Genomic DNA, 24,953 nt, shown 5'->3' on the forward strand with positions numbered 1-24,953 from the left:
GTGAACATGTCAGCAGGATTGTCTCTAGTGTTGATCTTCTAAATAGAGACTTTTCTTTCAGCAATGGTTTCTCGGATGAAATAATACTTTATATCAATGTGCTTCATCCTCTCATAATACATCTGATCTTTAGTTAAGTGAATGGCACTTTGACTATCACAGAAAATGGTAAGACCACATTGGTGTGAATTAAGTTTCGCAAATAGACCCTTCAACCATAAGGCTTCTTTGATTGACTCGGTCACTGCCATATATTCTGTTTCGGTAGTAGATAAAGCTACTACATGTTGTAATGTAGCTTTCCAACTAATAGCGCAACCATCAATGCAAAATACATAGCCTGTCAGTGATTTTCTTTTGTCAAGATCACCTTCATAATCTTGGTCTACAAAACCAACCAAAGTGTTAGTATTTCTCCCAAACTCCAAACGTGTGTTTGAAGTACCTCGCAAGTATCTGAGAATCCATTTCACAGCCTGCCAATATGCTTTAACAGGGTAAGCCATATACCGGCTTACCACGCTAACTGCTTGTGAAATATCTGGACGTGTACAAACCATTGCATACATAATACTGCCAACTGTACTGGAATAAGGAACATGTGCCATGTACCTCTCTTCTTCCTCTGACTGCGGGGATTGAGCAACTGATAACTTAAAATGAGCAGCAAGAGGGGTACTAACTGGTTTAGTATCTTTCATGCCAAACCTCTCCAAGTACTTCTTCTAGGTCAGAAATAGCCAGTTGGCTTTTCGATCTATTTTGATCTCCATGCCAAGTATTTTCTTCGCTGCTCCCAAATCTTTCATCTCAAATTCACTTTTCAGCTGACCTTTCAAATTGTGAATTTCTGTTAAATCCTTAGCAGCAATGAGCATGTCATCAACATATAATAATAGGTACACAAATGAACCATCATTTAACTTCCGGAAGTAAACATAACTATCATACATGCTCCTCGAATAATTATGACCCAACATAAAGGAATCAAACCTTTTATACCATTGCCTTGGAGACTCCTTTAATCCGTTCAAGGATTTCTTTAACCAACAAACATGATCTTCTTTTTATTCAATTTCAAATCCTTCGGGTTGATGCATGTATATTTGTTCCTCAATTTCTCCATGTAAGAAAGTTGTCTTAACATTAAGTTGTTCTAATTCCAAATCATACATGACAACGAAGGCAAGCAAGACACGAATAGAGCTATGTTTAACAACAGGTGAGAAAATTTCATTAAAATCAACTCCTTGTACCTGACTATATCCCTTTGCAACGAATCGTGCCTTATACCTCGCATCTTCAACCCCTGGAATGCCATCCTTTTTCTTGAAGACCTATTTGCAACCAACAATTCTTTTTCCTGATGGCGGCTTCACAAGAGACCAAGTACCATTCTCGTGGAGAGACTCAATTTCTTCATTTATTGCAATCAACCACTTGGCTAAGTCAGCACCAGAGACTGCTTCTGAATATTTTGATAGTTCTCCAATTTTTTCAGTTTCCTGTGCAACTGAAAAAGAAAATGCAACATAATATCCAAACCTTAATGGTTGTTTACCTTCTCTTCTTGGTCTATGTTTGGCTATAGAATATTCATCTTCTTCTGATTCAACTTTCAGGAGTCTCAATGTCAGGAATTTCAGCTTCTGGTTCAACTTCAGGAGTTTCAACTGTATTTTGCTCCAAAGTTGATGAGCTTGGCTCGGAAGGAATGCCAATCTCAATCTCCACCTGGTTTTGTGTACTCTTTTCTTTATCTGTATTACAAGAACTAGAAGACTCCTTACTAGAATGTAACATAGAGGATTCATCAAAGGTTACATCTCTGCTAATTACAAATTTTGGTGTGGGATCAGGATACCATAGTCGGTATCCTTTCACCCCAGATGCATACCTAAGGAAAATGCACTTTTTAGCTCTTGACTCTAATTTTCCATCATTTACATGCATGTATGCAGGGCAACCAAATATCTTTAAATCAGAATAATTAGCAGGAGTACCTAACCACATTTCCTCTGAAGTTTTAAAGTTCAAAGGTGCAGAAGGTGCTCGGTTGACAATATAACAAGCTGTAGAGATAGCTTCTGCCCAAAAGGCGTTTGCCAACCCAGCATTTAAAATCATGCAACGAGCCCTTTCCAAAAGAGTTCTATTCATCCTTTTTGCCATACTATTTTGTTGAGGAGTCATTCTCACAGTACGATGTCGAGAAATTCCTTCATTCTTGCAAAATTCGTTGAATTCATCATTACAAAATTCCAAGCCATTATCTGTTCTAAGCCTCTTAACTTGTTTTTCTGTTTGCTTCTCAATCAAAACTTTTCCATTGTTTGAAATTTAAGAAAACGTCACTTTTATTTTTCGGGAAATAAACCCAAACTTTCCATGAATAATCGTCAATGAAAGTTAACATATACCTGGAACCACATTTTGATGGGGTACGTGAAGGACCCCAAAGATCTGAATGAATGTAATCCAAAGTACCTTTTGTTCTATGAATCGCTGGAGATTTGAAGCTGACTGTTTTATGCTTTCCGAATACACAATGTTCACAGAACTCCATATTTCTGGTACTTTGGCCACATAAGAGACCTCTTTTGATGAGGATGGAAAGACCTTTTTTCACTCATATGCCCCAATCGCATATGCCACAATTTGGTGATGTCGGAATCTGATTTATCTGATATTGAAACTACAGAAGCACCTGTAACAGTATATCTCAAAAGCGTATACAACATACCAGATCTGCGTGCTCTCATGATCATAAGAGCACCATGAGAAATTTTCAGAACTCCACCTTCACTTGTGTACTTGCACCCAAGAGATTCTAGAGTACCCATAGGGATGGGATTTTTCTTCAAGTCAGGAACATGTATAACATCAGTGAGAGTTCTCACCACACTATCGTTCATTTTGATTCTGACTGTACCTTTTTCAATAACTTTGCAGGCAACATTGTCCACATCCAATAGATTCATATGTGGTAAATAAATCCCGATTGGGACACATATGATAAGAACAACCCGAATCTAAAATTCACTCATTGTTAGATTTGAAACTATTAGTAGTTGCTAAAAAAAATAGTTCCCTCAGTCTCATCAACAGCTACACTTGCTTCGGCAATATCAGTATTTTTGTGCTCATTTTTCTTTTCTGTATGCTTTTTTTGGTTTTTAGTTTAAAGAATTCAGAAATAATGTGACCTTTCTTATGATAATATTTGCACATGACATTTCTGTATATATATTTTGACCTTGATTTAGGTTACTCACTACTTGAATCTTTCTTATTAGATCTACCTCTTATGAATAAGTCTTCCCTTTGGTTCCCACTAGTTTCCCTAGTAATATCTCTATCTATTTGTTCTTTTGATTTCAAAATAGATTTGATATCTTTATAAGAGATATTATCCTTTCCATAAAGTATAGTATATCTTATATGTTTAAACAACTGGGGTAAGGAAACAAGCAATAACACAACTTAATCCTCATCTTTGATTTCAGCATCTATGTTACTTAAATTCATAAGAAGAGAATCAAAAGTATCAAGATGTGTAAGTATAGAGGTATCTTCAGCCATACGAAAAGTGTAGAGTTTTTGCTTTAGGTAAAGCCTGTTTTCTACTGTTCTTTTTCATATATAGAGTTTTAAGCTTTTTCCATATGCCTTTGGCTGAGATTTCTTCTACAACTTCACGCAAAATCTCATTTGAAAGATTTAAAATAATACATGCTTTTGCTTTTTTGTCTATGACGGCAAACTCCTCGTCTGTCATTTTATCCGGCATCTTCTCCTTTCCTTGCAGTGCCAAATCTAAGCCATCCTGAATTAGGATAGCTTCCATCTTTAATTGCCACATTCTGAAGTTTGCACTTCGGTCAAATTTATCAACATAAAACTTTGTTAGAGTCATTTTGGCTATTTAAACTAACCCGGTTAGATCTGGCTCTGATACCAATTTGTTAGAATCAATAAACCGGGTAGTGCAGAATTTAGCCAAATAATGTTATAATGACAATAACAAAGACAATGCAAGTTGATAGTAACGGCAATTAAAGAAGATAAAGAAGTCACAAATTTAACGTGGTTCGGTCAAGGTGACCTACGTCCACAAGCGGAGAGGATCAATTTCACTATACCAACAAGAGTACAAAAGAGAGTACAAAATTAGAGTAAATACTCTAGTTAGTCCCAAATACCCCAAGAGAATAACCTCACGAGATCACTCCAAAAGGGTTCACACAAGTGTTTCCCAACACTCACTCACTTACAAAATATTCTATAATGAAATAAAGGAGCAGAAAGAAAGACAAGAGTGAAAAGCTCTTGAATTTGTGTGTTTATAAATGAGGAGAAACTCCTCTATTTATAGTAAGAAATTCTTAGCTTAATAATGGATATGATGTCATGGAAAATGTTATGATCCATAAATTTTGTCATAGTGGATATTATGTCATGGCAAATGTCAAGAAAATTTGGCCCTCACTTGAGAAGAAGCCAAATTAATGGCCATATTACACAAGTTTTAGCGCACCTTATCAAGCCCACTTTATCTCACCGCATGCGTTTCAACACCAAGACCTTATACCACCGCATGCGTTTCAATATCACAATGTATCACAAATCGCATCTCAAGTGCCCAAAATCACAATTTGCCAAAGAAACCAAACAATAACAAAATTTCACAATAAAGAGCCTACGGCATAACCACAACATACAACAGCAACAATAATAATAATAATAATAATAATAACGCCAGAATACGGCGAGTAAGTCATCCCAAGAACTTCATAACACAAAGAAACAGAAGAACGAGCTCACAAAGAAAGACACAGCAGGGAATAATGGTCTCAACAAGGGAGAGATAATGTGTAATAATGATTCCACAAAAGTATAATTCGGCGACGAGAGATATAGCATGAATCAATGACCCCAAATAAGAATGCGTCAACAATGAAAGGGATAATAACTTCAATTTAAGCTAAGCAATTACGGAAGAGATAATAGTAATTTCAATTAAGGTTAAGCAAATTATGGAAGAGATACTAATAACTTCAATTAAGGTTAGGCAATTACGGAAGCGATAATAATAACTTCAATTAAGGTTAAGCAATTACGGAAAGGATAGCATGACAATAAAAGAGACAACAACTTCAGTTATGGAACATAAGAGTTTAATCGGCAATAAGGGTAGAATATGAAGTAATTAATTACAAATAAGACACGTAAGGGTGAATTTAGTAAATGGAGGATTTAACATGAAAAAACAACTTCAGATCTAATGAACATAAGAACCTAAGGGCCCTAAACGGTTAATTTCAACAAAAAAACCCGAGCACGTACTCGTCACCTCGCGTACACGGCCTTCACATGACACAATTAGTACAAATGACTCAAATCCTAAGAGGTAGTTCCCCCACACAAGGTTAGGCAAGATACTTACCTCAAAGAAGCTAGACCGATACTCTAAAATGACCTTCTCGAATGAAGCAACCTCCAGAAGGCTCGAATCTAGCCAAAATAAATTCAAATCATAAATAAAACTCATAGAAAATAATTTCGGATAATAAAGCTTCGATCTTTAATTAAAACTAAAAAGTCAACCTGCGGCCTGCATCTCGGAACACTATAATATTCACAAAACCTGAACACCTATTCCAAAATGAGTTGAACCATACAAAAATTATCAATTTCCTACATCAATTCGTCCTTCAAACCATCATTTTATATTTTTGAAAGTTTTTCTCAAAATCCTCATTTTCCTAAACTCAAACCACTAATTAAATGCTAAAAATAAAGATGGAATCATGAAATACAATAAATTTTGGATAAAGAACACTTACCCCAATCGAATACACGAAGAACCCCTCAAATATCGCTCAAATCCGAGGTCTCTAGCTCAAAAGATGAAAAATGGACAAAACCCACGATTTTGAAAATTATATTCTGCTGCCTAGGTATAACACATCGTGTTTGCAGAAATGCAATTGCGATCGCGAACAAGGAATGACAACTGCCCAAAAATGTATTATGCGATCGCGAACGAATACATGTGATCACGAAGGAGAAAAACATACCATCTGCCAAGGCTGTGCTACGCGAACGCGAACGCGATGAGGGAGAACTCACACGTACGCGATCGCAAAACATTCCCTGCGAACGCGAAGAACATTTTCTGTCAGCCTCCATATTACACTATGCGAACGCGGCTATTTTATCGTGATCATGATGAGGAACACCAGATACCTGTAAATCAGCAGTCCAACAACATGGAGAAACCGCTCGTAGCCTATCCGAAACACACTCGAGGCCCCCGAAACCCCCGAGACCCTGTCCGAACATACCAACTAATTTCATAACATAACGCGGACCTAATCGAGGCTTTAAATCACATCAAACAACGTCGAAACTACGAATCGCACCTAGAATCGAACTTATGAATTTCCAAATCTTCCAACTTCCAAAACCCGTGCCGAAACATATCAAATCAACCCGGAATGACGTCAAATTTTGCATGCAAGCCTCAAATGACATAACAGAGCTAATCCAACTCCCAGAATCGCAATTCGAGCCCGATATTAACAAAGTCAACTCCCGGTCAACCATCTTAACCTTCTAAAACTTCAACTTTTCAATTTTTTGCCAAAATATTTCAAATTATCCTACGTACCTCCAAATCCAAATTCGGATGCACGCACGCCTAAGTCCAAAATCACCTTACGAAACTATTGAAATCATCAAAACGCCAGTTCGGAGTCGTCTACACCAAAGTCAAATTTCGGTCAACTCTTACCGCTTAAGCTTTTGAAACAAGAATCTCTCTTCCAAATTGACCCTAAATCATCCGAAAATCAAACTTGACCACACACGCAAGTCATAATACATAATACGAAGCTGCTCGAGACCTTAAGCCGCCGAACGGGACGCTAATTCTAAAAATGACCGAACGGGTCATTACAATTTCATATATATATATATATATATATATATATATATATATATATATATATATATATATATATATATATATATATATATATATATATATATATATATATATGAAAATCAAACTTGACCACACACGCAAGTCATAATACATAATACGAAGCTGCTCGAGACCTTAAGCCGCCGAACGGGACGCTAATTCTAAAAATGACCGTTTGGGTCGTTACAATTTCATATATATATATATATATATATATATATATATATATATATATATATATATATATATATATATATATATATAATAAAATTGGATTTCTATATGCTGATCTTTGAGAGGAGTAATCGATAAGCTTTAGGGCCTTATTTGCAGAATCGGTCAAGTGATTTACTTGTGAACGATTGAATGAGCTAATCAGATATATGCAGAATTATGTTGGTTTCTTTCATAGTTTGAGATGATGTTAAAATATTACTCCTACATTGGTGATTGACTATTCTAATGCAGTCCTGATTAACCCAAGAATTATATTTTTTTCTAAAATATTAAGAGCAGAATGGGAATTGGAAGCACGATACGAGAGATCCGCCAAATTCAATAAAAAGTAGTAAGATTGGGAATCCCACCCGCGACCCATCATGTACCCGCCTAAACTTAACAAAAAATTATTTTAACCCGCCCCATAAACGTTGTAACATGCCTCGCCCAGTACCCGTATCGCCCCATTGCCATTCTTATCTATTGCTTTTAATAACATGTACTTTAAGGTCCAGTTTAATTGATTTTTTTTTTGTGGTCAATAATATTTAATTTTTTCTGATATCAAAAAAGAATTAATTTTTTTTTTTAAAATTGCCCTTGGAATAAAGAGTTTAAAAGTATTTGTTGCATTTTCAGGGAACAAATTAAGATTATTTTGGTCTAAAGTTTATTTTGGGAGGAGTAAATATCATTGAAGTAATCATATTCTAATTACATGGTGTACGACCAAGTTCTTATCATTTCGATGAAATACTTAATTGTTTCACCTTTGTTAATAATCTTGAGAGATATTTTTTGCCTATTCACTACTAAAAAAGGGGGCGAAATCCGACTGTCAAAATCGTCCGATATTATTTGGTAATTAGCAAAATTGATTGAAAATCGATTGATTCGTGGAGGTCGGTAATCGTGTGATCAGTAGAGCTAATCGACCAGCTTCGGTCGGTCAATTAAATTCCAAAAACGACCAAAAAAGAAAAACATCTGCCTAAAAAATTATCGAAACCGGTTGGTATTAATTTTAATTATGTAATTAAAAAATATATCATAAGGGAATCGAACGGATACTATTCTACCACTAGACAATTGGTGTATTTTGGTTTAAGACTTTCTTTATTTTATTATACTCTTTAGTTGCATTTTCGTGCAAAAAATAAGGCCGATTTCGATTGATTTTATTAAAAGATAAAATTATCGACCAAAATCGATTGGGATTTTAAATATGACCGACCGATTTCAATCGATTTTTTGAATATCAATTTTAATTTATTTTAAATAAAAAACCGACCAAAGTTGGTCGGTTTCTTTAAAAAAATATTTCGCGGTACGCAAAAATAGTTTCCCAAATTTTTTCGCAAAAATAAAAACCGACTGGAGTTGGTCATTTTTGTAAAAATAAAAAAATAAAAAATAAAATATTTTGAAAAATCAACCGATTCGGTCGATTGTTCGACTACATTTTTGACCGATCAAAGGCAGGTGGTGTTGGCCGAATTTCTGGTATTGATTTGGAGAAGAAAAGGCATGGAAGAAATATTTTAAAGGTGTTATAACACAACAAGAAAAAGGGTTTTAGTGGCAGGTATCAGTGGCGACTCTACTAATCGCCACAAAAGTTAGGGATTTAGTGGCGACTCTAGCAAATCGCAATAAAAAGGTAAAGTTATTTGTGGCGATTATAAAAAATCGCCACGGAAAAGACACTATAGTGGCAACTTTACCTTGTCGCAACAAATATTTTCAGCTACAGGACAAAATTTTACTTTCCCGCTAAAGGAGAAAATTTGGCTCCAACAGTTAGCTCGTTGAAATTGGGTCGCCACTATTTTTTTCATTTTAAAGTTTTAAGGATAAATTAAAATACAAACACTTCACACATATATAAAGTTATTTATTCTACTTTTTAAAGTTAAAAGAATCTGCTCTCAATTCTCAAAAATCTCTCACGCTCAAAAAGGGAATAGAACTCAAAAGTAGCCTGTCACGACCCAAAATTCCACCACAGGCGTCGTGATGGTACTTGGTCTCTAAGATTAGGTAAGCCGATTAAAATTATATTTCGAGTTTTTTGTTTTTTTAAACGTGTAGTTTAATACAAGTGTCGAAACAAAAAGCGGAAACAATTACAACAACCTCCCAAGACTGGTAATACTAAGCCACGAACTCTAACTGAATACATGCAATGATCTCAAGGATCGAGTGTACAATACTGTTCGAATAAGAGTGACAGTACAATAAAAATGAAAAGACTCCAAGGGACTGCTATGGACAAGCAACTCTACCTTGAATCCTTGCGATCAACACACTAACTCTGCCCGTGTACGATATCTCCAATACCTGGCTCTGCACAAAAAAATTATAGAAGTGTAGTATGAGTACACCACGGTCGGTACCCAGTAAGTATCAAGACTAATCCTTGTGGAGTAGTTACGAGGTATAGTCAAGACACTCACTAGTCAAATAACATGTGTAATATAGCATACAAAACTAATAGAAAACAAATAGCAGTGATAGCAACAATAATCAACTAGTGATATAAACAATAAGGCGACAAAAACACCATAAATATTTCCCAAACGAATAATGAACACAAGCACAACCAATTAATCAAGTCCTTCAAAATATACATCTTTTATCTACAAGCTTTTCGAATAGAAATCTTTGGAAGAAAATCCTTTCAAATAAATATCTTATATCATAATCATAAATACGGGCCTCAGCCCTCTTTCATATTCTCATGGCACCTCTTGCCCATATCTCTATAAAAATCGAACGGACAACTCTAGTGCCAAATATATATCAATACATAAAATCTGCACGATCAATTTATTTTCAATAAAGTAAGGTTACAATTATTATTGTTATTGTTATTATTATTTTGTAAATCAAGTAAGAATTCAACAAAAAATGAGTTAATTTTTGAAATAGTTTGAGCGAAGAAAACTGACATTTCACTTCAAATAAACCATTAGATAAGCTACTAATTTGGATGTAAAACTTATTAAATTAAAACATAATAGTAATTTATTTTATTTAAAACAACATAATCATTAAGAACAAGTACAAACCCGACATACAAATCCTTAGAGTCTCGTACGAAAAAGTCAAAGCCAACACAATACAACAAGAAATACAAAACACTTAATATGTAGTCAAATAATACATCACGGAGAACAAAATAATTTACATCTTACGGAAAAATAAAATAACCAAAGGCAAGTGCAGAAATATCAACAAAATGGCACTCCCAAGGTACCGCCTCGTAGTCCCAACACAAATATCAACAACAACAAGCCCCCATGCCATCACAAATCAATCCCCGACATAGCTCACCTTGTCTCGCCACGTGCGCAATAATAAAATAAATGCACGCCTTGTTTCGCCACATACGCATAATAATATTCTCACCTTGTCTCGCCACATGCGCAAACCCACATATATAGCCTGTCTTGCCACGCCACATGTGCTTATATCAATAGTAAAAATAGCACGGCAGAAACCTCGTGCAAACACTCGAACAAATCTCCCAACAATATCATGTGTCAATAATACATCATCTCATAAATTGCACCTCAAGTGCTAAAATATTAAAGCTTGCCACATAAATCAACTATACATTATTTCTCACAATAAGGAGCTCATGGCTTGACCATAATGTGCACAAAATCTTAACAAAATATCCGAGAGTGAACAATTCAACGGAATAATGTTTCACAATTTAACACTTTGCATCAATATGATGTACGACCTTTATAACTCAATACTAATTTCAACAACATGAACTGGAAAGTAATTCATCAAGGAACAACGCCTTCTTAAATTCAAATTTTGGCAAATAGATTAAAGCTTAATAATTATTTGCAGATAAGGGATCCATAATGAAATTATTTTCAAAAAATGTCAACCCAACTAACCAGGGTATTTCACCTAAAAATCAAAGTGAAAATCACACTAAATTATCATATAAAAATAACCTCGGCAAACAAGGAATGATGCATGAAAAATAAAGGATTTACTATGTTCTAACAATTTTTTAATTTAATACATAAGGGCGTCTATGAATTTCAACCAATGCAATTTGCACATATAAACCAAGTACGTACTCGTCACCTCGCATACATGGTTTTAAATTACACAATTTTCACATAACACTCAATGCCTAAGGGGTAATTCTCCCACTCAAGGTTAGGCAAGATACTTAGCTTTTTGAAATTAAGCCGATATTCCAAAATAGCCTTCTTGCTTGAGTTGACCTCCGGGCAGCTCAGATCTTTTTAAATTGATTGTATAACTTCATTAAAATTCATCAAAAATAATTCCGGATAATAAAACGTCAACTTAAAATTTTGCATTAAAAAGTCAACCAAGGTCAATGCGGGGCCTGTTTCTTGGAACCCGACAGAATATTTACGAAATCAGAACACCCATTCCGATACGAGTTCAACCATACCAATTTTATCAAATTCCGATAACGAATCGACTTCCAAATCTAAAAAAATTATTTTTGAAAGATTTTACAAAAACTCCAATTTTCTTCCATTAAAACTCGAATTAAACAAAAAATATAACCATGGATTTATGAAATATAATCACTTTCAGAAGTAGAATACTTACCCCAATCGAAGCCATAAAGAAATTCTCAAAATCACCCAAGAATCGTGCTCCAAAAATCCAAAACAAAATGAAGGAAATGACCATTTTTTACAGTTATTTTTTTCCATAGATATCTAACTTATCTTGCCATCCTTAAGTTTCTGCCCAATTAAAACACTAATCTGGTCGCTAAAAGCCCCATTCTCATCGCTAAAAGTGCCAAATCTGGTCGCTAAAGGTGCGCACCAGAACTGTTTACACAAGCAGTTTATTTTTTACTAAAAAAGTTCTAACTTCATCATACATACTCAGAATTTGACGATTCTTATTCCTATGAGTCACAAATAATAATACGAACCTATTCGTTCAATCGAAACTTAATTCGGAGCTTATTTGCTTAATGTGATATCAATTTCGCTCGTTAAACAATTAACTTATGTTTCGAGCTAAAAACCCAAACGCGACTTGATGAAATTAGACCAAACATTTCAGATCATTCCTATAATTCATTATGAAACTACCGAAAGTCTCAAAATTGAATTTCGATCTCTAGAACTAAAAATGGACTTTTGGATCATTACATGCTTATGCTCAAAACACTAAACTTTTCCAAAACTCTTCCTAGACAGACTGTAGTGTATCAACCATAACATTTTTTACCCAACTCCAAATACCAAATTGTTTAACTTTCTGTAAACTAGATACAAAGGGCTACAACTTTTATTTTCGGATCATTTCTAAATTCCTTATAGATTACGAGATATAAGCTTCCAAAGTCAGTCTTATGCAACAAATATTTCCGTGATGCACACTGCCAGGCAAAACAACTACAGTACTAGGCTTCGGTTAATCGATCATAACTTTTTGTAAAATTATCCAAATGATGAATGGTTTACATTTCTAGAACTAGACTCAAAGGGCAACAACTTTCATTTTTGAATTATCTCTAAATTCCTTACAGATTACGAGATATAACCTTCCAAAGTCAGCTCTCTGCAGCAGAATTTTCTGCGATGCACACTGCTGTAGCCAAAAACCCAACAGTTAAAAATAGCCTAGAAATGGTCTGAAACCACTCCGAAACTCACCTGAGCCTCTCGGGACCCCCGTCCGAACATACCAACAAGTCCCAAAACATATTACGTACTTAGTCGAGGCCTCAAATCACATTAAACAATGCTAAAAACACGAATCATACTCCAATTCAAGCCTAATGAAACTAACAAATTTCAACTTCTACATTCGATATTGAAACCTATCAAATCGAGTCCGATTGACTTCAAATTTTGCACACAAGTTATAAATGACATAACGCACCTATGAAAATTTTCAAAACTAGATTCCGACTCCGATATCGAAAAGTCAACTCCTCGGTCAAACATTCTAAAAATCTTTTATTTTTCAACTTTCGCCAAAATACGTCGAATTGTACTACAGATATCCAAATCCAGACATACGCCGAAGTCCTAAATCACCATACAAAACTATTGGAATCATCAAAATTCTATTCTTGAGTCGTTTGCTCAAAAGTCAAATCTCTGATCAAACTTTAGAAATTCAAGCTTTATAAATGAGAATTGTTCTTTCAATTAAATTTCGAATCTTCTGAAAATCAAACTCGACCTCACACGCGGGTCATAATACATATTACGAAATTGCTTGGGATCTTAAGTCATTGAACGGAACGTAAATTCTCAAAACGATAAGTCGAGTTGTTACATATCCCTAACTCAAAAGGGAAGAAATCATATCTTAAAACCATAATGAAAATTCTCTCTTCAAAGACAGAACACAAAATCGACGAATACAAGTGGCGATTCTCACCCAAATGGCGATTTTTACCCTGCTGCGCTAAAGAACCTAACAAAGGTGTATTGTTTCTTTGATTTCCTGAGGTTTTACTAGAGAACATCAGTAAGTTATTTCTTCTCAATCAGTTTAGGAATTATTTCTTGCTTGAGTTCAACTTTATTGTTGAAGAAAAGATACTCATATATATCAGCCAACCTCTGTTTTTTTCTGGATTTGTCCGGTGTACAATCTGTAATATCAGATACTTTCTCCTTATTTTTTCATTAAATTTTATTGGGATTGTTTTATGTGTAGTCTTTCTAACATAAGAAAATTTTTGGGATAGAGGAAAGTGGGATTTGTGGGTGATTGATGACTTTACGTGGGATTTGTGGGTGATTGATGACTTTATGTGGGTTTTTCGCTTGAAGGTATTGTAGGATTTCATTCCTCTGATATTATAATATATATTTCTGAATATTATTAGAAGAGAAACGATTTAATAAACAAGAAAAAATAAACTATTAGTTTCATTCCCTACATTTTATAATATATGTTCTTTCTCATTATGAGTGTTTGTCTCCATTGAAATTCCATTAACTAATCTATTTTTGTTTTACCGATAATACAAAATGATTACATGTGCTAATTTAAAGGATTCTGTATTAAATCATCTTCTGAACTATGATTCTTAATGATAGTCCATTCATGACATTTAAAGTTAGACAAGAGGTTCTTCACTTTTTGAGAAGGGAAAAATAAACTTAGTCTAACCTTACATGATAATCGAATTGAATTTTTTTGCGGACTTGTCTTCTATAAGATCGTTTTATGGTATTTAATTATTTTTTAGCATATCCAACGTATTCTCATTATTATAAAAAAAATTGATGTCCTATATCCTAGTGCGTGTACGTGTGTAGAATCATTTAGTTCAAACCGTATTTATATAGCTTGTGTTTCTATTATTGATTTCTACTCGTGTAGAATCATTGAGTTCAACACTTACTTATATAATTGGTTTGCTTTGATTATTAATTTTCTTTAATTGATTGCATTTCTTTTTGTAGAAAAGATATGGATAAAAGTTAGTTGAATATTAGGGATAGATGTGACAGAAGGTATATAAAAGGAATACATGACTTTCTTGGTTGGGCATATAGTCAACCAAATGTGAGCTCTGTAATTCGGTGTTCTTGTAAAGGGTGTAAAAATACTGCGTACAAGACAAGAATCCAAGTAAGAAGAGACTTGGTTGGGAAAGATTTTTGGGACAGTTATAAAGTGTGGAACATGCAGCAGGTAGACTTAGAGGCGAGTATGTCTTCTCAAATGGAAAGAATGCGTCAAGAGGAAATGGATATAAAATTACAAGAAGAACGTGAGCAAATGGCTGCCGAGTTAAAAAGCAAGCTAGAAGAAGAAATGGATGTTGAGTTGCAAAGTAAGCTAGAAGAATAAATGGCTGCTGAGCGTGCACGGACGGATTTACAAGTTGATAAAAAGATCGAAGAAAAGATGGATGCATGGCTGATCATAATGCAACAGGTAGGGATTTCTCTTGAAATCAGTTTAGTGTATATTCATAAATCATAAGCTTATATAGGGATTTCTCTTAAAATCAGTTTTACTCTATATTTATTAAAACTGAATGAGTTTTCCTTGAAAACATAAGCATATATAAGAATTTCTACTGAGGTTATTTAACAAGTAGCTTTTCTTATTAAATTTTAAATATCAAGAGTTAGTAAGAACCAGTTGACTACTCCGATTAAAAGCACTAGTTAGAATGTTCAGACTCTGCTCTTTTAAATTTGTGAGTATATGACATGGTTCTCCTTTTCTATTAATTTAACTTGATCATTTCTCAATTTCCAATGTTCAACTAAACTTAGCACAATATCGAAATTCAAAAGCAAATACTTGGGGACTCCACTGTCCCCACCCTCTCCTTTCACATTCAAGAAAATAATCCCCCCTGCTTTGCTGAGTGTTAAGTTCTTTTATATCGTTAAACCTATTGAGAATATAATAGGTAGAAATCTATTAAAAAGAAAGACCTTTCATATTCAAGCCATTAAAGAAACTCTAATACTTACTCCAATTGACCTTATCATTCTGTAATATTGTGTTTTCCACATCAGTGGAGATTGGACATGACAATTGGTCTTGTCATTTTCTTACATTTATTGAGACATGGATAATAATACTATTATAAAGCTACTCTGGAGAAAGAAACATACCTTTACCTAAAAAGTGACAGAGTATATACTAATTTTTCATTTTACATGTATCCATTTTATTTTGAAACTAAACTTAGCATAATGTCTAAATTCAAAAGCAAATACCTGAGGACTCCGTTGTCCCCACCCTCTCCTTTCACATTCAAGAAAACAATTCCCCTTTGCTTTGCTGAGTGCTTAATCTGCTGACAAAACCAATCTAGACGCTATGGGGACCAGCTAATTATTAAGAAATTCTCAAATTTATCTCTGGTCATTTTGGTCTCTAGTACATGTCCCTCTCTGCTCAATGCAAAAGTAATTTTTTGGTGAATGAATAAATCATTGTTAGGTGGCTGACTGCATAGAGTTCAATTCTGTTATTTTATTGACTGGTGATTGATTGTGCATTATAGATGGTTTCAGTAGGTTCTTAGTCAAACATTACGTTGTCGTGTTGCTTTCAATAATTTGGACATAGATTATGTAATACGACTTTGTGCATTCAATTCAATTCGTGCACTATATTCAGATTTATAATTATTTGTTTTGGTTTTGATAACTGAATTTCACAAAGTATCAATTGCATCTCACACTGATTGACAAATTTTATAATAATTTAAACTAAGCATCCTTACCAAATTTTACAAGGTTGATGTTCCCATGCTTTATAAAGTTATTGCTTGTGAAACTTTAAAAGATTATTGCTTGTGGGGTTTTAATATTTTTTCAGAAATACCTTTCTTTGCTTTACTTCTTCTCGCTCTTTTCGGCTAATCTTTCTTCAAACTTACTATCTTTTTTGTACGTATGCATATATTAATGATGTTCATTTTTACTTTTTAATAGCAAGGACAAGATACTTCAAGAACAGGAAGTGAAGTTGCTCAAGGAGTAGTTTGAAGATATTTTTATATTCTTTTTGTCTATCGTAGAAGACATTGGAGTATGTCTTGAAGACTATTCCTTTTTTGTTTGTGTTGTGAAATGGCAATTTATATACATTGACTACTTTTGACTGTGTAGAATTTTTAACATTAAAAAGACTACAATTCTATTTTGAGAATTGTTATTGAGTTGTACAAATATCTATAGTTTTATATATTTTTCTAAAACAAAAAATCCTTTTATGGAAGACATGTGTTGTGACAAAAAATAAGAGCTTATGCGATTATAACCTACTGCCACTAAAAGAAAATATAATTAGTAGCGACATTTTGATGCCACAAAATGGAGATTTGGTGGCAATACCAAGTTATCACTAAAATGTAATATTTAGCAGCGACAAAAGTAGCCATCAAAGTCAGGCTTTTGTTGCACCCATGGTCGCCGTCAATGATCTGTGGCGGTATGAGTCGCCACCAAAGGCTAGCATTTAGTGGCGACAGATTCTCTAGAGTGAATTCTAGTGGCAATCCAAAATAAGTTTTGTGACGATCATTATAAGTCGCAACCAATAAGTATATGCCACTTAGTATAGTCAACGCTCACTTGGTCGCCACTCGTCATCACGAAAGCTATTCTGCGGTTACAATTAAACTTTCTGTGGCAAATTTTGTCGCCACTAAAAGCCCTTTTTCTTATAGTGATATATAATATGTCACAGATACAAAATTGACAGGTGATCGATCTTTTACGTTGTTTTTTCTTCTTTTTACTATACTACTATTAAGAAATGCCAATAAGACCCTAGATGATTCTGAAATCACCTATCTGAGGACGACCTTATCTGAACAAACGTGGAAGGATTATGAAGAATTTTACGTGTTTTTTAAAAAAATTATCTATCTAAGCGAACATAATTAACTCATTACTTGTATTAAAATAATTGAAGCGCGCACAATTCGATAATAACACAATTATTATATGGACGACTAAAATATTGAACTAATTAATAATTAATAAATTAACCTCTCAATTATCTATTATTATCACTTATGGGAGGAGAAAAAGATATTTATTGGGTATATATACAAATGCACTTCTTCTAACTCTTAAAGTGAATGTGATTTGCTACCGATTTTTGAGCTCGTTGGTCACTAGGGTTTGAAGACACCAGTAAAAGTAATTCGTTCTATCCTGGAAGGAAATAATCCTAAACCTCGGGTAATAGGAGGGAATTAAGTTCCTTAGGGAAACATTGTAAATTCCGTGAGCTCGAATTAATCTTTTTTCTACATTTCTGGTTTTCGTCGTTTAAATTTTCAGAATTTATTTTTCGAATATAGATTATTAACGAGGATGAGTGCTTAAAAGAATATTGAGAGACCAAGTGAACTTTCAAAAAATGAATTTGATGCACTCGACAGAGGTAGCAAGAGAAAAAGATAGAATTACAGAAGACAGGGGGTCAATATAGTTACTATTACATATATTACATCCAATAGTTTGTATTTATAATAAGAAACCAACTAAACATATATAAATACTTAACTGCGAATCCAGTAACTAATAAACTATAGGTTCGATTACAAGTTCAAAATCTATAAATTTTAAATTCTGATTCCACTTTGAATAGGGGTATGAGAATAGTAAGTCTTTTCTTAATTTTGGCTTAGCTCACTTAATAAAAGTCAAACTGTCTAGTAATGTTGTGACATCACGTGAAAGGGAAATTCCCAACCCCTCCACCATCTTGGCCCCAATTATTGTCACCACGACAAAAGAAAATGTCATTAGTTATCAAACAATCTTGGGAACTCGCATTTAAGTAGGAATAAGAAGAGAAATCATTATAAGAGGAGGTCTCGTGTTTGAATTTTGAATATGAAAAAAATTATATCATGAAGCATTTCTCAAACATGAATCAATGCGGGTAATTGACACCACTTGGGAAAAATAAGAAAACATTACTACTGTTATGTCACCAAAAGATAATTGCATGCAGGTACAATAAATAGAACTAATTACCTATATATTAGTAGTAATAATAATAAAACAGACAACTTCAGCACGTAAGTTAATTCCCAAAGAAAGTACCTTGAAACTTCAGTTTTAATATCTGGACCAAATATTTGATATCACGACTTGGTGAAATGAAGAAATCTTCTATGACAGCGTTTGTATTTTTTTTCTGTGGGGGGTGAATTATTTGAAGTCAACGAAATATAGTTTCTTTCATTTTCCACTTCACAGTGATCATCATCTTCTTCTTCTTCATTGATCTTTAGCTCTAATGTCGTCTTCTTCTACAGAGAATCGTATCCTTTGGACAGAGATCCAAGAATCAATAAGGAACATATTGAAAGCTAACTGTGGCCATTTTCATGCTCTTTCAATCCTCTTCCTCTTGCCTATCTTTTTCTCTCTCGTCGTTTATCCTTCTTTCCACCTCGCTCTCTTTCATCCTGATTATCATTTCACCACTTTCACTCAATTTCCTCAGTCCCATCTTTTCCTTTCAAAATTCGAAATTATTGTACCCATAGTATATACTCTGTTTCTGGTCCTCCTTTTCCTCTGTGCTCTAGCCACAATTACATACAGCGCGCTTCATGTATCCTATGGTAGACCTATCAACCTCGTTTCCTCGATTAAATCTATCAGAAATTCCTTCTTCCCCCTTCTCTCCACCTTTATCGTTTCGCATACCATTTTCATTTCAATCGCTCTCGTTTTCTCCCTAATCTTTGTTTTTTTAGTCCAGGTTCTTCAAACTCTTGGATTAATTGAATTTAAATACGACTCGAATCACTTTTTGTTTATGGTTATTCCTGTGTTGATTATGCTCGTGCCAGTTTTGATATGGTTGCAGGTTAATTGGTCATTAGCTTACGTGATAGCAATAGTTGAATCCAAATGGGGTTTCGAAACACTAAGGAGAAATTCCTATTTGGTAAAGGGGAAGAGATCGGTAGCTTTGTCGATGATGCTCTTATACGGGCTTTTGATGGGAATAATGGTGGTTTTAGGTGCCATGTATTTAGTCATTATGGATGCAGGGAAGGGTCATCAATGGAGAAGTTCAGGGGTAATATTACAGACTGCTCTGAATTCAGTAACTGGCTATCTGATGATGAGTCAATTTCTTGTGGGGAATGTTGTTTTGTATCTGCGTTGCAACGACTTGAATGGTGAAAAATTGCCCTTGGAAATCGAGCATCTTCTTCTTCATCAATCTTTAGCTAATGATCATCCACCTCCAATGTCGTCTACTTCTACGAAAAATCTTAGCCTATGGACAGAGGTCGTAGAATCAGCAATGAGCATATTCAAAGCTAATTCTGCCCATTTCCATGCCCTTTCAATCCTCTTCCTCTTGCCTATCTCTTTCTTTCTTGTCGTGTATCCTTCTTTTCACCTTGCTAACTTTCATCCGGACTATGATTTCATCAGTTTCGTTCAACCCCATCTTTTCCTTTCAAATTTCGAAATTATTGTACCAACATCGTACTCTCTGTTTTTGGTCCTCCTTTTCCTATGCGCCGTAGCCACAACTACATATAGCACAGTTAATGCATCCTATGGTAGACCTATAAACCTCGTCTCTTCGATTAAATCTATCAGAAAGTCCTTCTTTCCCCTTCTCTCCACCTTAGTCGTTTCGCATACCATTTTCATTTCAATCACTCTTGTTTTCACCCTAGTTTTGACTATTTTAGTTCAAATTCTTCAAGCTCTAGGACTAATTGAAATTAAATACGATTCGGATCACTTAATGTTTTTGGCTATTCCTGCTTTGGTAGTGCTCGTGCCAGTTCTGCTATGGCTACATGTTAACTGGTCATTAGCTTATGTGATAGCAGTAATTGAATCGAAATGGGGTTATGAAACATTGAGGAGAAGTTCCTATTTGGTGAAGGGGCAAAGATGGGTAGCTTTTGGGATATATTTATATTACGGGCTTTCAATGGGAATAATGATGGTTTGTGGTTCATTGTTTTTTGTCATTATGGGTGTAGCAAAGGGTAATAAGTGGAGGAGGTTGGACGTGATACTGCAGACTGCTCTGGTTTCAGTGATGGGATATCTGATGATGAATCAATATCTTGTGGCGAACTTGGTTTTGTATATGAAATGCAAGGACTTGAAAGGTGAAAAATTGCAGTCGGAAACTGAAGGCGAGTTTGCTGGCGAGTACCTTTCCCTGCCCTTGGATGAGAAGAATCAAGCTATTGAATAATTTGTAAACAGTTGATTAATGCTTGTATGAATATAATATTTGGTTGTCTTTGTAGAAAGTTAAACGTGTCTGCTACATGGTTCTGCTCGTCTTTCCTGTTGTTGAATATTGAATAAAAACGTTCAGTAGTTGTATTGTTATATACTACAGTAACAAATAATTATGGAGTATATGTTATATATGTATTATGGTGTTGAATATGAGTACTGAGCTCATACATTCTTAATGTTTTGGAGAAGGAACAACGAATGAAAGGAAAGAGCTATAGTCCTGGACATTCTCTCTCCGAAGCTAACCTCTCGTTCTTTTGAGAAGTTTGAATGTCGAAAAGTGAAAAAATTTATTATTCAGGTATCATATTGAGAGAGGTATGATCGAGATTTTTTTTATATCATACCACCGGCTAAAAATATCAACACCATATATGGAGATAAACTTCATACTTTTAGTTGAACTCAAACCTAAAATTTCTTAACTGTCACGACACCTTAGCCCAATTTTTTAAACAATGTGTTATTGGCATCTTAAATATTTTTTAATTTAGTTAATTATGTGCCCCGGACGGCCAAACTAGTGCAGTTCAAATTTGCATAGGTCAAGATGCGCAATAAGTCAAAAGGGGAAATATATCTCGAACTAATGTTTCCTTGATTTTTCATTTCATAATGTCTACTTCAACAGAAAATCGTAGCCTATGGAGAGATATCCTTAAATCAACGAGGCTGATATGCAAACGGGCGGGTCAGATCGGATATGGGACGGGTCAAAACGGATAATGAAAAAATGAATAATTTATCCGTCTTCTCCCTTCTCTCAACTTTTATCGTTTCGCATACCAAATTCATTTCAATCACTCTCCTTTTCGCGCTAGTTTTGGTGTTTACAGTCCAAATTCTTCATGCTCTTGGATTAACTGAACTCAAATACTACTCTAATATGGATGTAGGTCAACATCATTAGCTTATTATGTGATATCAGCAATTGAATCCAAATGGGGTTACGAAACAGTAAGGAGAAGTGCCTATTTCTTTTACTAGTATAATAGTAAATTCATAAAATTATCTTTTATTATATTAAAATAGTTGAACTTTACTCGTTATAACATTAAAGTCATAAAACTTTACCCACTATTCAATAATACCACAAAACTATTCTTATGTCTCATTCAAATAACTGAACTTTATCTAAATAAATATAAAATCGCCAAGCTTTATCTAGAGTAACTTAACTTTACCTACTATAACGATAAAAGTTAGGCAAACAATGTGACTTTACTTACTTTGTATATGTATTGCAAGGATTTGAATGGGTTAATTTCACCGAAAATCATCCAACTTATCATTTATTTTATAAAAGTCACTTAAGTATTTTTCATCACTTAAAAGTCACTCAACTTTACCTTTGTAACTTAAAAGTTATTCTAGTTCAAAACCTACAAAATATCCAATAAAAAATATGACATGACATTAAATTTAATTAAAAAATTTAATTATATTGCAACATAAGCTTAGATGGATCATATCCAATTTAGACTCATTTCATCCACAATTAGATTTGACCCATAACCCAAATGAGTTTTAATATTTTGACAATTAGAAGGAAAAGAAGAGAACAATTATTTTGTGCTAAAAATATCTTACTTAATTTGTTACGTAATAAACTTAATACCACCACCTATAATTTCACTAAAAATATGAACTGAACTAGCACATAACCAGTTTTTGCATCCTTCATATCATTTTATAATTTTTCATGAAGTTAAATACTATCATATCAATCCCACATAACAATTATATGTACCACTAACAGACAAGAACAACAAGCTAATAAGAACCTATTTTCACAAATTACTATTCCATTAAAGTCAAAATATTGCTTATTAAGCAATACTAACAGACAAAAATATTGCTCAGTAAGAAACACCCACAATGAAATTGCATAGTAAAAATTGTCAATACACACCACAATCGTAGACAGCCTATAGCGATAATTTGGACAAAAGAAAGAGACAACGTATTGTATCATTGACCGTAAATGTACTACCAAAATCTAAAGATAAATTCAAAAGACCTAATTTTTCTTAAATTTCTTAGACTTCTTTTTCTATAAATTAACCACAAAATCAAAGTGTTAGTCCAGTTAATTATTCAAATATTAATAATCTATTTTGGTTATAGGTTAAATCGGTATGAAGAAGAAATGGGTCTAACTTAGATATGGTCTATTTAATCTTATGTAGTTATTGTTAGATTTTTTAATTAAATGTAATGTCATGTCATATTTTTTATTAGATATTTTGTAGGTTTTGAACTAGAATAACTTTTAAGTTACAAAGATAAAGTTGAGTGACTTTTGTGAAATAAATAATAAGTTGGATGACCATCAGTGCAATTAATCCGGATTTAAATGATGAAAAATTGCCCTCGGAGATAGAGATGTTGGCCGGCAAGTATATATCTCTGCCCTTAGATGATGAGAAGAATCAAGTTGTTGTGGAACTTGTTTAATCTCTGTATAAAATTTGGTCGGTTTTCATAAAAAGATTAATTTTATGCTACTTAGTATTTATTGCGTAGACTAGTACAAATAAGCAAAGAGGAAATGCAGGAATGTTTAATTAGTGAATCCTCCTAAATTATTAGGATTAGGAAGTACAGGAATGTTTAACTACTTCACTCTTATAGCTTTGGATACTTCATGTTTTTGCTTCGTGCTTATATTTTTCCATTATGATGACATGTTTAATTAAGTCTTTAAATGCTGGAGATCATTTGAAACATCTCCAGGAAATTTTCGACATCTTGCGGGAGCATAACATGAAGGTCAACCCAAAGAAATGTGCATTCGAGGTTGGTTCCGATAAATTCTTGGGGTTCCTGGTCTCTCAAACAGGGATCAAGATGAATCCCAATAAAATCAAAGTTATCGAGGACATCCCGGACCAATTGACAAGTGTGAAGAAGTACAGAGACTGACCGGCATGTTGGCGGCTCTCAGCAGATTCATTTCAAGGTCCTCAAAAAAGTTCCATCACTTCTTTTCGATTCTAAAAAAGAAGAACGACTTCGTATGGACTCCGGAATGCCAACATGCACTGAAAGACCTGAAAAGGTACCTATCCATTCCTTCGTTACTGTCAAAACTGGGGGAAGGCGAGCTGTTGTTGATCTATCTAGCAGTCTCGAAAGTAGCGGTAAGTACCGGTTTGGTCCGATATGAAGAATGTACGTAATTTCCTGTTTATTATGTTAGGAGTAGAGACTCGTTATCCGCACCTAGAAAAGCTGGCCTCAGCTTTAGTAGTTGCGTCTCAAAAGCTTAGGCCTTACTTTCAATGTCACTAATAGCCGTTGTGACAACCTTTCCATGAAGGAATGTCCTTCACAAGTCTGAGTTGTTAGGACATTTGGCTAAATGGGCAGTCGAAGTTATCAAACTCGGCATTGAGTACAAACATAGGATTGCAATCAAGTCACAAATTTTGCCCAACTTCGTGGCCGACTTCAGTCCGGGGTTAATGCCTCTGGCTGCTAAGGAAGTAGTGTTGGTGTTGGGAATGACATCGGGAGTTTCGACCTTATTTACGGATGGAGCCTCCAACGTAAAAGGGTCTAGTCTCGAGGTAATTTTAATCACGCACTCGGGGAAAACCCTAAGGCATGCCATTAGAAATGTACCATTAACTAATAGTGAAGCCGAGTACGAGGCTTTGGTTGCAAGACTTGAACTAGCTCGGGGACTAGGTTCTGAGGTCATTGAGAAAAAGTGCAACTCCCAACTGGTGGTAAACTAAGTGTATGGGATTTCTGACACAAAAGAGAAACGCATGCAACAGTATTTGAACAATGTTCAAACGTTACTGGCATGATTCAGAGAGTGGTCGATCATCCAAATTTCGAGGGAGAAAAATATGGAAGCAAACGCGTTGGCTAATTTGGGGTCATCCACGGAGATGAAAGGATCTGACTCTGGTACGGTCGTCCAATTGCTATATTTGGTGTTAGGTGTGGATGGC

General features: G+C 34.4%; 1 protein-coding gene across 1 annotated transcript; it reads left to right on the top strand.

Moving 5' to 3' along the window:
• The first annotated feature begins 18,745 nt into the window (after nt 1-18,745).
• LOC107802129 (uncharacterized) lies at nt 18,746-21,078 on the top strand. Its single transcript, XM_016625575.2, has one exon. The coding sequence runs from the start codon at nt 18,992-18,994 to the stop codon at nt 20,936-20,938; it is 1,947 nt and encodes a 648-aa protein (XP_016481061.2). The 5' UTR covers nt 18,746-18,991; the 3' UTR covers nt 20,939-21,078.
• Nucleotides 21,079-24,953: the final 3,875 nt, after the last annotated feature.

This window comes from Nicotiana tabacum, chromosome 24 (genome assembly GCF_000715075.1).
Source record: "Nicotiana tabacum cultivar K326 chromosome 24, ASM71507v2, whole genome shotgun sequence".
Lineage (NCBI taxonomy): Eukaryota > Viridiplantae > Streptophyta > Magnoliopsida > Solanales > Solanaceae > Nicotiana > Nicotiana tabacum.